Below are 15,000 nucleotides of genomic sequence, written 5' to 3'. Positions count from 1 at the left end.
CGCCACATAGGGCTATGAGAAACCAAACAAAAATCAAACTATAACACTATATACACCTCAGGGGAGCACCTTCCCTCCCCTTTCTACCCAGCCACAAAAAACACACCCTCCTCCCTACCCCTCTATACTAAACCTAAACCCCCCCTCTACACTAATCCTAAACCCCCCTTCCACCTCTCCCGAGCGGCATGCTGCCCCCACTTCTTCTCCTCTCCCTTCATCCTCCCCCTCAAATTTCTCTCCACCCTCCTCACTATCCCCTCCACACCCCCTTCCCCCCCTGTCCTTTCCAATTTCTGCCTAGCCTCCCACAAACCCTGTTTAAAGAGGCTTATGAGAAGCCAGAGCAGAAACCTGTCCCTAACCGTCCCCCTCGCTCTCCCTACCCCTCTCTCTACCCTAGCCCATGTAACCACAAAATCCCCTCTCACCCTGCCTATCAGACCCTGTGCCCTAGCCCACACTACCCCGGCGAAAGCACAGTCCCAAAAAACATGGCGCACCGTCTCCTCCCCGCCACAAGTTGGCCTTGGGCAGGTGGGGGATCGAGTCAAGCCACGCCCGTACAAGATGGAACGTACGGGCAAGCCCTTATGGAGGCTCAACCAATTCAGGTCCTTGAGCCTGTTATCCAGACCTCGCACCTGCACTCCTTCCCAAACCACCGCCGGGATACCCAATACCGGCCCGGGACACCCTCCCCGTCTCACCTCCTCGTACAGGTGCCTGTGATCTAAACCTACTCGGGCTACTTCAACCTCGGGGTGACCACGCAGCCACTTGGCCGCATAGCTAAAGTGCCACGGCAGCTGTTCCGCCCGAGGACCCGTGTTAGTCCACACCATTACGCTTCTCGCCTGGTAAGAGAAGAACACCCGCAGGAGGTAACCAGACGGGTGTATTACCGGATGAGCCAGCTCAGTCAACAAATATGAAACAAAAATTGAATCCAGCTTGAGGGGGAAATGTGGTACCCCCCTACCTCCCTCCCCGATGGGACAGAGCATGCGTACCCTCGCGACATACTCTTGCCTGCCACCCCACATGAACTGGAACACCAGCCTCACTAGAGGCACTCTCAGACTCTCTGGCAATGGGTAGACGTATGCCATATACAATAGTGATGGCAACACATCCACCTTGAGGACCAGGACCTTGCCTATAAAAGACAATGACCTAGCCCTCCACATCCCCACCTTCCTCTGCACCACTGCGATGCATCTGTTCCAGTTCAGCGTCGCTGAGCCAGAGGTCTCAAAAAGGACCCCGAGAATCTTCAGGGCCCCACTACAGAGAGATAACCCCCCAGGCACATCCGTCCTCCCACGCCATCTTCCGAAATACTTTACGGATGACTTAGCGTGATTGAGGACCGCTCCCGACGCTCGGGTGAATTCCCCTATGATGGCAAGGGACCTAGTCAGGCACGAGTCCTTGCATAGCAACAAGGAAGTATCGTCTGCGTACTGGGTCATCTTAACATGCAGCCCACCGCTTCCAGGGATAAGCATGCCCTCCACCCCTGTGTCTGCCCTAATGGCAGCCCCCAGAGGCTCCATGTACAGAACGAAGAGGAGTGCCGAGAGCGGGCACCCCTGCCTGACCCCAGACTCAAGGTCAAAAACGTCACCCATGTGACCGTTTACGTTCACCCGGCACCCTGCTCCGACATATAAAGCACGGATCCACCCTATATACTTCTCCCCAAAACCTAATCTGCCTAACACCCTGAAAAGAAAAGATCTATTCACTCGATCAAAGGCTTTAGCCTGGTCGAGTGCTGCTACCATTAGCGGCAGCCCTCTATCCTCTGCCCAAGCAATGGAGTCCCTGATCAAACTCAGGTTCCACCTAATAGAGCGTCCCTCTATCCCACACGTCTGATCCTCATGGACGACGTAGGGAAGGGCTGTGCGCAACCGGTCCGCTAGAACCTTCGCAAGTAGCTTGTAGTCTACGCACAGCATGGTCAACGGCCGCCAGTTGCCGAGATCTGTAGCGTCCCCCTTCTTGTACAGAAGTGACAGCACACCTACGGCCATCGATCCCCCCGGGACCCCTGTCTCGAGGATGGCCTTCAAGACTTCGAGGACTACTGGCCCAAGTATACCCCAAAACTTGAGGTAAAACTCAGCCGGCAGCCCATCCATCCCGGGCACCTTCCCTTTTCCCATCCTCCTGAGGGCGCTCTCAACCTCTTCTAGGGAGATCTCAGCCTCCATTGCTTTTCTAATGTCCTCCGGCACTTGCCGGGACAGGTGTTCTAAAAACACATTGCCCTGCTCTACATCTACTGCCCTCTCTTGAAAGAAACCTCGGAAATGCTCCGTGGTCACCTTGACCATTTCCTCCGTCTCTCTCACTACTCTACCGCTTTCTTCCCTAACCCCATACATTACCTTCCTACTCTGCCTTTCCCTTACTGATTTAAAGAACACGGCCGAACATGTTTCGTCGTGTTCTATAAAACCACTACGCGCCCGCATCAAGAAAGCGCGAGCCTTCCGCTCATGCACCTCCCTTAGCTGCGCCTTTAGGGCAGCGGATCTCTCCCAGTCTGCCGCCCCGCCGAGGTTGCCTGCCTCAAGCTCGAGTTCTAGCAGCCTCTGGATATGATCCACCTCCCTCCTTTCCTCCCTCTTTTTCCTCTTCCACTGTCCTATTATAAAAACCCTCATCCTCACCTTCACTATTTCCCACCACTCTAACACCCCCTCACACATGGACCGGAGGCCTTCAAGCCCCCTAAAAAAATCTACAAAAGCGTTGACGAAAGCCTGCCCATCCAGCACCTCCCGTTCTAACTTCCAGTACCCCCTACCGAAGAGACAGACTGGTGCCCCCACCTGCAGGAGCACCCCGTCGTGGTCCGAAAAGAACACAGGCAACAAGCGCCCAGACAACTGACCCAGAGACCTAGATAGGAAAATATAGTCGAGCCTCCGCTCGACCCCCCTAGAGTTGCGCCATGTTGGCCATGCCATCGCCGGAACAGTGTGCAGGCCCCCATCCACCAGACCATGGCTTGCCATTAGTCCGGCGACGGCTCCTGCACTACTATCCCCCCCCCTCCCTATGTCTACATTGAAATCCCCCCCTATCACCAAGTGTCTATTTGTAGCACACAGCGGCTCCAGGCAGTCCACCATCTCCCTCCTGCCCGTTGCCAACTGTGGCCCGTACACCACAATAACCCTGTATCTACTCTCCCTTATCGTGACATCCGCTCCCAGTACCCTACCCTGCATACCCACAAAAGTGCCCTCCACCTTCACCTCCCTATTCCCACACAGAATCCCCACCCCTGATGAATGAACCCCCCCTATGCCCCACACCGACTCCCCCTTGTCCCACTCCCTCCTAAACCTTAAAACATCCCCACTATCCCTTAGGTGAACCTCCTGTATAAAACAAACATCAAAACCCACCCCCTCTAAATACCCAAAAACCGCCCTTCTCTTAACCCCCTCCCTTATTCCCCTCACATTTACCGTAACAAAAATAACCCCTGCCATAATACATATTACACATCACGCAATAATATTCCCCAAAACTCAAAAACCAAAACAGGAGGCTCACCTGATGCTCCCCTGCTCCATCTCCTCCAGCGGTGCCTCCGACCCCCCTTCAGGTGTCGTCCCCCCACTCTCCTCCATCTCCCCAGCCCAGGATGCCGGAATGGTGTTCGGTTCCCGGGTTTCCTGATCCCTGGGCTCACCACCATCCTCCTCCATCCCATCAACCCAGAAAACGGTTGGAAATAGCACCGGGGATCCAGCGTCCTCTGCCCCCCCCTGCCACCCCCCAGTGGGTGCCCCCGGCAGTTGTGCATTGGGAGGGGTCAGCGCCGTGGGAGCTTCTTCCCCACCACCCTCCTTCTCTCCCATTACTCGCTTCGCCTCCCCCTCTTCCCCCCCGCCCATCTCCCTCTTCCTATCCCCAGACCTCCCCCTCCTCTTCCCTCTCTTCTTCGTATGACCCGACAGCGGGGAAACCATAACCCCCCTAACCCCCAGCTCCTCCCTCACCTCCCTCAGCTCCTCCTCCCCTTCTCTCGCTCTCTCCCTACTCCCCCCCTCCGGCATCGCCCCTCTCCCCTTCTCCTCTCCTTCCAGGGCTGTGGCCGGCACCTCACCGACCTCCTCTCGCTGCTCCGTCTCTGGCACCTCCTCTCCCACTCTCCCCTCTGTCTCCGTCGCCGTCGCCGTTCCCGCCTCTCCTTCCTGTCCTTTTCCTGCCGTCCTCTGCCCGTCCTCCTCTCTTCCTGCTGCTTTTCCTGGCACCTCCTCTGTTGCAGCCGGACTTCCCTCTGGCCCTTGGCTCGGGTCTGGAACTCCCTCTCCACTTCCTCCCCCATCCCCCTCTCCTGCACCTGCTCCCCCCCCTGCAGCCGCTGCATACGACTTGTGGCGAGCCGTGCAGTCCCTCCACAGATGTGCTGATGATCCACACCCGTGGCATTTCTTTGGCTCACCACAGTCTTTCGCCTCGTGCGCCCCTGACCCACACACCCTGCACTTCCTCCCTCCACATGAGGCGAAATTATGTCCGTACGTCATGCAGCGTCTGCAGAACGGAGGCTGACGGGCATAAAATATTGTCCCCCTATCAGCCCCCAGGGAAAACATTGCTGGAGGATGAAGGTACCCCCCCAGGCCCCCTGGGTCTTCCTTCAACAAGGCCTGGAAACTCCTCCTCCCGTTCCAGAACCCGAGCGTGTCCTTGAGGAGCCTTGCTGAGGAGACATTGTCCATGTACCTCCCCAGAAAGGCCCTCACCTCCTCTTCCTTAACATGCGGGTTGTACATGTTTACAGTCACCACTCTGAAGCCGTTTCTCGCCAGGCTCGCCACTTCGTAGTGGCACATGGGTCTAGCCTTCTCCACCACCTTCACCCTTCCCATGACCTCGTCATGCTTCCCCTCCGTGTGGAGCACGACATCATATGCCCCTTCCAGGGGATTCGCCTGGAGGCACAACACGTCCTTTACCTCCAGCTTCAGGACCCCCATGAGTATGGTCCTCCCGAACGTCTCCCTTCCAAAGGGCTCCATCTCCTTTTCCCTCCATGCGAACCTTATCGCGTTGGCAATACCCATCCTGGGAATCGCCCGATACTTTTTCGACTCCGCCATCTCCGCAAGGAGAATAGCGATTTCACTTCTGCCCGACTCTTTTGTTTAAACTTGGCAAGTTCCAAAAAAAATTGCTTGGTTCTGGCCATGGCGCTTCTCTGACAGTCGGGAGTATAGCCTCGAAATGCCTATGTGAAGTTTATAAAGCCGGCAGTGGCGCCTGCTGATTGGACACCATCTCCCCACCACCCCGATTGGCCCGTTGCGCAGGCCTCCTCCGTTGGCCATTGGACGGGAGGCCCGGCCTCTCCAAAATTCAAACTCCCGGTGCGCGCGCGCAATAGGACGCCGCCGGCCCTTTACGCATAATAATAGTCGCCAAAGTCAAGAGTGACATCTTTATAGGCACGTTGTAATCTAATGCTAGCCTGCTATGGCAAACGAGGCCTAGTAGGTGTTGTTGTTCATGGAAGGCCTCATGTGGGCACAGAATGTCGAAATAGTTGTGTATACACCCACTCAATGTGTAGCGGTCATAGAAAGGTACTTTGCGCTTTTGGAGAGCTAGGTGGTTGGCTCTTAAAAGAGCCTTTGGGGGTTGAGTAGTCAAGTTGAAGTCGCAGTAGCGAATTTACTTGGCTTTGACTGCCTTCTCGGTCTTCTTGGGGAGTAGCACTGCCTGGATGTTGGGCAACACACCACCCTGAGCGATGGTCACACCGCCGAGCAGTTTGTTCAGTTCCTCGTCGTTACGGACGGCCAGCTGCAGGTGACGGGGGATGATACGAGTCTTCTTGTTGTCACGGGCAGCGTTGCCGGCCAACTCCAGGATCTCAGCAGTCAGGTACTCGAGCACGGCGGCCAGGTAGACTGGTGCGCCAGCGCCCACACGCTCGGCGTAGTTGCCTTTGCGCAGTAGCCTGTGCACACGGCCCACGGGGAACTGGAGCCCGGCACGGGATGAACGGGTCTTTGCCTTCGCCCTGGCCTTGCCTCCGGTTTTGCCTCTTCCGCTCATATTGGTATCTTGAGAAAGTCACAGAAAGTCTGAATGAGCCGCTCGCCACTTCGAGAGCCGTACTTATACCTCGCCACAAGAGGCAACGATTGGCCACCGGGCCGGTGTGGCCTTATCCAATTGGAGCGAGGGACAGACAGACAGACAGCCCTAAGCCGGTTCCCACCCACAGGCAGCGAGTGAGAGGCTACTTTGTGTCCCTCCGACTTTGTTACTTTGTGTCATTTCGCGTGAGCGCCAAAATGTCCGACATGAAATCCTCACATTATTTCTCTCCAAATGGGAAACAAACAGCTGGTGAGGGTGCACTCTTGAGTTTGAAATCGAAGCCACTATAGTATTGTTATTACATGGCACTTGTAACACATCACAGCAGCCTGCCTCTGAACGGGAATAGCCCAGTGGCTCATATATAAATATGGCTGTTGAGGGTGCACTCGTGAGTTTGAATTCGAAGCCACTATAGTATTGTTATTACATGGCACTTGTAACACATCACAGCAGCCTGCCTCTGAACGGGAATAGCCCAGTGGCTCATATACAAATGGCTGGTGAGGGTGCACTCGTGAGGTCGAATTTCTAAGCCATTTTGGCCCTCTATTATATTCCTCTCCCTTCGCACACACCCAGAGTGGGACGATGTTGTGTGCGTAAAAGTAGCCTAGTGTGCGTAATTTCTTTTTCACGACAGATAGTACATGGAAATCAATGCGCTTTCTATGGAAAGAGGTGGGTGGCTCTTAAAAGAGCCTTTTGTGGTACAACATGTGTCGAGTAGAACACTGTTTGTAATAGGTTTACTTCTTCTTGGGGGCTGCCTTCTTGGCCTTGGCTGCCTTGGGCTTGGCGGCTTTGGGCTTGGCTGCCTTTGTAGCCTTCTTGGGGCTCTTGGCCGCCTTCTTGGCCGCTGCGGCGGGCTTCTTCACCTTCTTGGGGCTCTTGGCGGCCTTTTTGGGTGTAGCGGGCTTCTTGGCCTTCTTGGGGGACTTCTTTGCGGCGACGGCCTTCTTGGCTGCTACCTTCTTGGGCTTCTTCGCCGCGGCGGGCTTCTTGGCGGCCACCTTCTTTACTTTGGGAACTGCGGTTTTCTTGGCGGGCTTCTTTGCCTCGACGGCTTTCTTGTTGAGCTTGAAGGAGCCGGATGCACCGGTGCCCTTGGTCTGGACCAGGGTGCCCTTGGTGACGAGGCTCTTGACTGCGATCTTGACGCGGGAGTTGTTCTTCTCCACGTCGTAGCCGCCTGCCGCCAGCGTCTTCTTGAGCGCGGCCAGGGACACGCCGCTCCTCTCCTTGGAGGCGGTCACAGCCTTGACGATGAGTTCTCCTACGCTGGGTCCCGCTTTCTTGGGCTTGGCTGCTGCCTTCTTCTTGGGTGCCTTGGCCGGCGCTGCGGCTGCGGGTGCTGGTGCGACTTCTGCCATGTCTGTCTGTCTGTCTGTCTGTCGTTTGGTCCGGTACACACACACACACACACGGTCTGCGAGGAGTAGTTTGCTGTAGACGCTGCTCTGCGCTATTGAAGCTCCACACCGAGCAGGGGGCTGGCCTTAAACGCGACATGAGAACCATGTAGACTCAAGGCAACCAGCTCGGCTTCTCTGGGCTGGCCAAATGCTCTTTCACTTGTGTTTTCTGTTCGCCTATATCGGCCCGAAAGTCACCGACGGAGCCGTGTTTTTGGTCCAAAAGCGAACGGCCCAGCGAGCAGACTTGTCTCCGTTCAGAATAAAGTAATGTGGGCCGCGGAAGGGCCGTGCATTTTGTTGCGGCTCGCTCAAAACCTCACCGTTCGACTGTCGGGTGGAGCGGTGCGCACTGGTTTTCCTGTGCTATTTGTCTCCTAAATGGCCTAAAAGTGCATCCGATTGCGAGCAGCACTTGTTGTGTAGTGAGCCGAGATGTCTGGCAAGGGAATCAAATGGTTTGGGGTCCCCTGATGTGGTCAGGGGTGTTTTAAAGAAGCGCTCTTTTGGGGACCTTAAAACACATGCACCTGTGAGGCCTGGCTGAGACTAGTGTTGTACCTCAAGTTTCAGGTTGTATTCGTCATATGTACAGGATCCACATGGTATAAACAGTCCTACGACATGCTTACTTGCACTATGTGTGTGTGTGTGTTATTGTATTAGTACTTTTTGTGCACTGGCAGTGTGAGTGTTGTTGTTGTTGTATTTGTAGCCTACTATTTCTACACAGTGAGATTGTGTGTTGTCTTCTGGTAGGTAGGTAGGTAGGTAGGTAGGTTGGCTGTCTCTACTAATATATTGTTCACCTGCTTGACTCCGCAGCGTGACTCGCCTCGGTCTTTGTGTCTGTGGGTCTTGGTGTCTGGCTGGCGCTATGGAGGCTGGCGCCCCATGGGTCATGGCGCGTTGATATAGGCCTAGATAGAGGGAGTCTCTCTCTCTGTCTGTCTCTCTCTCTCTCTCTCCCCCCAAGTGGGACAAGGGCTGCATATGTGGTTGGACTGGGAGAAGAATCCCAGCAGGTGCATGTGGGTCAGAAGGTTGATTGCGGCCTCTTTTCTTTTCCTTGTTGTATATATGTATGGGGCGGCAGGTAGCTTAGTGGTTAAGAGTGGTTAAGAGCGTTGTGCCAGTAACCGAAAGGTGGCTGGTTCTAATCCCCGAGGCGACTAGGTGAAAAATCTGTCGATGTGCCCTTGAGCAAGGCACTTAACCCTAATTGCTCATGTAAGTCGCTCTGGATAAGAGTGTCTGCTAAATGACTAAAATGTAAATGTATAGGCTATCCCCAAGGTAGTCATTGGGATCCGCTGCTGCTCCAACGACTATCGCAAGGGCCGCCCGCTCGCTCACTGTGTTATACTGTGACTTGGCCTACAGACACATTCATATCCTCACGTGGAAGCAACTGCCTTAGCTGGTAGAGCACGGCGCTTGTAACGCCAAGGTAGTGGGTTCGATCCCCGGGACCACCCATACACAAAAATGTATGCACGCATGACTGTAAGTCGCTTTGGATAAAAGCGTCTGCTAAATGGCATATTATATTATTATATTTATCCTGTTGCCTCATGAGGGTAGTAGGAAGGAAAATACACTATGTGCCTCAAATGTACTACACTTTACATGGACATTTTGAGTCATGTAGCAGACGATCTTATCCAGAGCCACTTACAGTTAAGTGTGTGCCTACATTTTCATACTGGCCCCCCTTGGGAAACGAACCCGCAACCCTGGCGTTGCAAGCGCAGTGCTCTACCAACTGAGCTACAGGGGACTATATATGTATGATGCGACCTGGACCGGAAATGACCCGTTGGCAATAAGGGCTACGTATATATATATATATATATATATGCCTACTCCTATTCTTCCTAGACGGGATTATTCACCCCCTTTTTATTCTTGCCATTATCGTTCTCATTCACATCATTAGGGTATAGTCCAATGATGGAGCATCCATTCTCCCCGTCCGTGTCCTACCGATTCAGGAAGTCGACTCAAAATGACTATCCGCTCATTAAACGACAAAAGGCATTTCTTTCCATTCAAACCCAACAGACTGCTTTTTTTATTTACACCCTTTGTCAAATGGTGCCATTTTTCATTGCCTTCACCTGGAATGGAGGCCGACAAACATGGGTTACTATTCAGCGTGCAAAGACAACAAAAAAGGCGCGCTAAACCCCTACGCTGGAACGGGCGGGGGAAATGATACAATGTAGCCGTTCTCCGAGCCGGCGCGCGCCGCCCATTAAACAATGATACAATGTAACGCAGCCTACCTGCGCATTCATTCGGTGGCGATGGAAATGCTCTTTTTACTGACAGAGTGGGTGGCTCTTAAAAGAGCCTTTGGGTTAGTAGAGCAGTCCAAATGCGCTGTTTACTTGGAGCTGGTGTACTTGGTTACGGCCTTGGTGCCCTCGGACACGGCGTGTTTGGCAAGTTCACCGGGGAGTAGCAGGCGCACGGCGGTCTGGATCTCCCTAGAGGTGATGGTAGAACGCTTGTTGTAGTGGGCCAGGCGAGAGGACTCTCCGGCGATACGCTCGAAGATGTCGTTCACGAACGAGTTCATGATTCCCATGGCCTTGGAGGAGATGCCGGTGTCGGGGTGGACCTGCTTCAGGACCTTGTACACGTAGATGGCGTAACTCTCCTTCCTGGACTTTCTGCGCTTCTTGCCGCCCTTCCCTGCGGTCTTGGTGACGGCTTTCTTGGAGCCCTTCTTGGGCGCTGACTTTGCTGGCTCGGGCATGATGATGTCTCGTTGCTTCTCAGAAACGAATGAGGGGGTGAAGGGCGCTTACCCGTCTTATGAAGAGGAAGCTAATCAAAGTCGGCGGCCGTGGACACTCCCCTGCTTGCTCGTAGGCGCCCCTGCTATTTGCCCAGTGGAGCTCTAGCGCTCAAAAGAGCCTTCCGCTCAGAGGCTAGCTTCCCGAACAAAGACAATTGAGGGCGCGCGCGCGGGTCCTCACCCCCTCCCTCCTCTCTATAGCCTATGCTCTGTGACCGATGGGGAATTGTGTGTTTCAAAAGGGGGGCCTGAATAGTTGTCCGAATGGCACGATTGTTGTGCCACATAATGCTGGTGATAGAATTGCCCACGTTGGCACCGTCAGACATAGGGCTCCCATTTTGGACTGTGTGTGTGTGTGTGTGTGTGTGTGTGCGCGCGCGCGAACGCTGTCCCCCTCTTTTCGAGCCACATCTACCGACGGGTGGTGGTTTTATGTTGTCCAAATGCCACTATTGCTTGACCCAAAATAACAACGTCACTACACTTTGCCACTGTCAGATATAGGCCTCCCTCTGTGCGCTAAAACGGGAAGGGACATTAGAATCCGCTATTTAATACTCCCTGTCCACTCGAAGTGGCTCATACTTTCCTATCAAATAGCATACGGAAGAAAAGAAAAAAACACTATATGGAATGGGCCCTTTTGAAGCGGATGTGGGTGGCTCTTAAAAGAGCCTTTGGGTTCGAGTCGGGGTGTTGAGGTTCCGAAGAGAGTGCGTTTAACCGCCGAAACCGTACAGGGTGCGTCCCTGTCGTTTCAGAGCGTAGACCACGTCCATGGCGGTAACGGTCTTCCTCTTGGCGTGCTCGGTGTAGGTGACTGCGTCACGGATCACGTTCTCCAGGAACACCTTTAGGACACCGCGGGTCTCCTCATAGATCAGACCGGAAATACGCTTCACGCCGCCGCGGCGAGCCAGACGTCGGATAGCGGGTTTGGTGATTCCCTGGATGTTATCGCGGAGAACTTTTCGGTGACGCTTGGCGCCTCCTTTTCCAAGTCCCTTGCCGCCTTTGCCTCTTCCAGACATGGTGTGTTCGCTAGTTGAGTTCAAGTGAATGAATGACTTCAGCGCCGGTGCGTGGTGCGCTATTATCTGCGTTTGGTCGACCTGATTGAGGCCATCGGCACAGAAAGCGCGCCTCTGTGATATGTTCGGAGGCGTTGCAAAGGGGAGGGCGCTCGTTCTAGGGGACTAGGGAGGAGCGATTACAAAGGTGACGTGAAAGCAACTACCGTGCGCGGGAAACATACTCCAATACTGATATAGGCTATGTGGAACACAAGGCCAAACGGTGACAACTGGGAGATCAGCTAGTACACTGTGTCCCTGTCCTCATATTGTTGTTGTTGTTGTTGTTGTTGTTGTTGTTGTTGTTGTTGTTGTTGTTGTTGTTGTTGTTGCACCTGATTTTACTCATTGAGGACTTGCTAATTAGGTGACAGGTTGTTCAGTCAGCTGTGGCTCTCCAGGGCTACAAGAAAAATGGGTATTGTTGGGGGTAGGCTACTCTACCGCTGGAGTTGGGAAACACTGACCTAGTAGGATGAGTCTGTTTAGCTATGGAAGGACGTGTCGTATTGACTGTCATTAATAAACATCACTCTTCTTCTTTCTTCTCTAGACACCACTCGGCCTGACAGTAAGGGGGCCAAGAGGACCTGGGGTGCGGATGGGAGGGGTGGTGATCCCTCTGCAAGCTGGAGCGTTTACAAAATAGTTGTCATCATCCTTATGCCTAATGTGTGTTGCAGCCAAACAGCACACACTGTTTGTGTGACTCCCTGACATTACGCAATGATGTAAGCACATTTGGGAATGTCTTCCATATTGTTGCATAAAGACGACCGTGTGCATAAACTGTGAGACCGAGAGTGGCGTACCTTTACCCACACACACACACCCACACACACACACACACACACACACACAATGAAGGGATTGATTTCCTACGCATACAGAGGTGATAGTGATGTGCCAATATTGTATGGTACCTTTCTTAGCAAACCAATAATAAAGCTTCTTATAATGGAATTATTGTTATGATGTTGATCATTTGTATTGCCGCAGGATAGCCTCAGATGTGTCGTCAAAGAAAGGCCACAGAAAGAGGGCCCGTCTCAACTGTTCATTTCAAAAGGGACAAATTGGGGGGGTGCACTGATGCCTTAAGGGCCCAAGAGCACAGACTGCCACTTTATCATTCAGTGCAGTTGAACATCTCACATTTGACTAGCTTTCATAGGACAACTTATTGTTGCCATAATTGTCTCTTACCTGTACTTACTGGCTGCCGGCCCTCGGTGGAGTATATCGAGGAACAGAGGGTGCCTTTTAGGATAAGGACTAACAAGGTTTTGACTAGGTGGGATACAGCTACGACCGGAAGTGACTTTTCCCTAGCAGTTTAGGCTAATTAGGCTAGAGTGCAGATACTTGACATGTACAGTACAACAACAAATCACAGAGGGCCTGTTACCACACCCTATAGGCTTGAACATCATAATATCACAATATATAATAATACTCATACATAATAATCGAAAATCACCTTTGACTACAGTGACATTGGTAGTAAGTAGGCTACAGTATAATGGATAGCTACCCAACTGGGACAGAAAGTGGAAATTGAAGGGGGACACGCAGTGAGCAAAACTCCTAACGACATAAAAACACAGACACTTCAGTGGAACGCACAGGGCTAGACGGGAAGGAAGACGTGGAGAAGGACTATTGAAGAGGAGATGAAGAACACCGGAAGCATCGAGTGAAGAAATGGGCCCGGAACAGGGTTAGGCCGAGATGCACTGTTGACGCCCTATCCTTCATTTAGGACCTCAAAGAAATGAGTCAACTCCTATAGGGACTATTTTCACCGCCACCTGCTGGACCAGAGGTCATGTGGCCAACACTCTGCTTGAGATCATTAAGAGCTATAAGGAGTCCATCAACTACCTGGTCAGTCAAGTCATATAGGGGGGGATTTCATGGCCACCTGCTGGAGCAGAAGTCATGTTTGCCAACACTGGCCTTAAAATCATTAGGAGCTATAAGGAATAAATCAACTCATCATTCAAGTCATATAGGGAGGGATCTTAGCACCACCTGCTGGATCAGAAGTACCCTTCACTGTAGGCACAAGAGAGCCATCATCTCTCAACCGGTGCAATTTCCATAAGTATGTGGTAATAAAACAAACAACGACAGCTCCTCATATAGGCAGTGGTTTCAAAACTCTAAGCGCGTGTTCAAGTAGAGCACACCAAATCATACATGTACTTGTTCATCACACTGAATCAGTGTTTAATCTAGAAATACATGCCTCGCGTTGCAATACGTGTTCTTGTAAAGTCATTGCTTTCCACAATGCAATGCTCACATCACTTTCCGTGTGATATTGTTGGTCATTTGTTCAAATGTATTTGACTATGACTTCATCCGACTGCTCTGAATTCATAATAACCTCACGGTTTGGTGTTAACCTACCGATTTTCAACTGCTACTGCAGTAATTGCCTACTGCAGATTAGGAACGCTGTCATGAAAATGTATGCTTGGGAAGTGTTGCTCCTGAGTGGCGCAGTGGTCTAAGGCACTGCATCGCAGTGCTAACTGTGCCACTAGAGATCCTGGGTCGAATCCAGGCTCTGTCGCAGCCGGCCGCGACCCGGGAGACTCATGGGCGGCGCACAATTGGCCCAGCAGTCGTCCAGGGTAGGGGAGGGAATGGCCGGCAGGGATGTAGCTCAGTTGATGGCGAGCATGGCGTTTGCAATGCCAGCGTTGTGGGGTCGATTCCCACGGGGGGCCAGTATAAAAAAAAAAGTGTATTCACTAAACTGTAAGTCGCTCTGGATAAGAGCGTCTGCTAAATGACTAAAATGTAAATGTAAGTCTAAAATGAGGGTAACTCCCCTTAAGGTAAATGTCTGTGTTCTGAGTGGCAAAAAAATACTGATTTTTTCATAACATTTAGATATGTGCATACTGCCTGTCCTTAGGCAACCGCATTTAGAAGGGAAAGAAGTGGAACAAATGAATACTTTTCTTGCTCTTCAATCAAAACAAAAGCTTCACAAAGTGGTGCGTTTTGCCCCTAAATGACCCCTGAGGATTAGTGTGTTCTCATTTGTCAGTAATTGACCCTGACATACTCCCTTTAAATGGTACTATTTTAGGCAAACGTATACTGTAATGTACTACTATTATGATGATGACTATTATAATGTCACTTCACGGTAAGTAGAGCGAAATGCTGATATTGACAAGGTCAGAGATGTAAGGTATGTCACAAATGCATCCCCTATACCGTAAACGTGAATCCAAAAGGAAGTTGCTGGGGTCTATTGGATGGAGGGGTGTACTCAACTGTGCCTCAGAGAGAGGCACAGTTGAGTACTCACTCTCTCTCTCTCTCTCTCTTTCACTCTCTCTCTCTCTCTCTCTCACTCTCTCTCTCTCACTCACTCACTCACTCAGTCTCTCAGTCTCAGTCACTCACACTCTCTCTCTCTCATTCACTCACTCACTCACTCACTCACTCTCTCAGTCTCTCTCTCACTCACTCACTAACTCACTCACTCTCTCTCTCTCTCTCTCTCTCTCTCTCTCACTCACTCTCTCACTCATTCTCT

The 15,000-nt window shown here is 52.2% G+C and overlaps 3 protein-coding genes across 3 annotated transcripts; all 3 read right to left on the bottom strand.

Annotated features, from left to right (window-relative positions):
- Positions 1-5,706: 5,706 nt before the first annotated feature.
- Positions 5,707-6,093, bottom strand: LOC311130400 (histone H2A; the record flags this gene model as incomplete). The annotated part of the gene is made up of 1 exon (XM_084163126.1): positions 5,707-6,093. The coding sequence occupies one exon, from the start codon at positions 6,091-6,093 to the stop codon at positions 5,707-5,709; it is 387 nt and encodes a 128-aa protein (XP_084019252.1).
- Positions 6,094-6,890: 797 nt separating this feature from the next.
- On the bottom strand, positions 6,891-7,514 carry LOC311130921 (histone H1; the record flags this gene model as incomplete). The annotated part of the gene is made up of 1 exon (XM_084163733.1): positions 6,891-7,514. One exon carries the CDS (start codon positions 7,512-7,514, stop codon positions 6,891-6,893), a length of 624 nt encoding a protein of 207 aa, XP_084019859.1.
- A 3,570-nt stretch (positions 7,515-11,084) lies between these two features.
- Positions 11,085-11,396, bottom strand: LOC311130758 (histone H4; the record flags this gene model as incomplete). Its single annotated transcript, XM_084163552.1, has 1 exon — positions 11,085-11,396. The coding sequence occupies one exon, from the start codon at positions 11,394-11,396 to the stop codon at positions 11,085-11,087; it is 312 nt and encodes a 103-aa protein (XP_084019678.1).
- Between the last annotated feature and the right edge of the window lie 3,604 nt (positions 11,397-15,000).

Source organism: Coregonus lavaretus (genome assembly GCF_964263955.1).
Source record: "Coregonus lavaretus genome assembly, chromosome: 6".
In the NCBI taxonomy this organism is placed as follows: Eukaryota; Metazoa; Chordata; class Actinopteri; order Salmoniformes; family Salmonidae; genus Coregonus; species Coregonus lavaretus.
The sequence above is the reverse complement of the archived record's forward strand: the minus strand, read 5'-3'. Positions and strand labels throughout refer to the sequence as shown.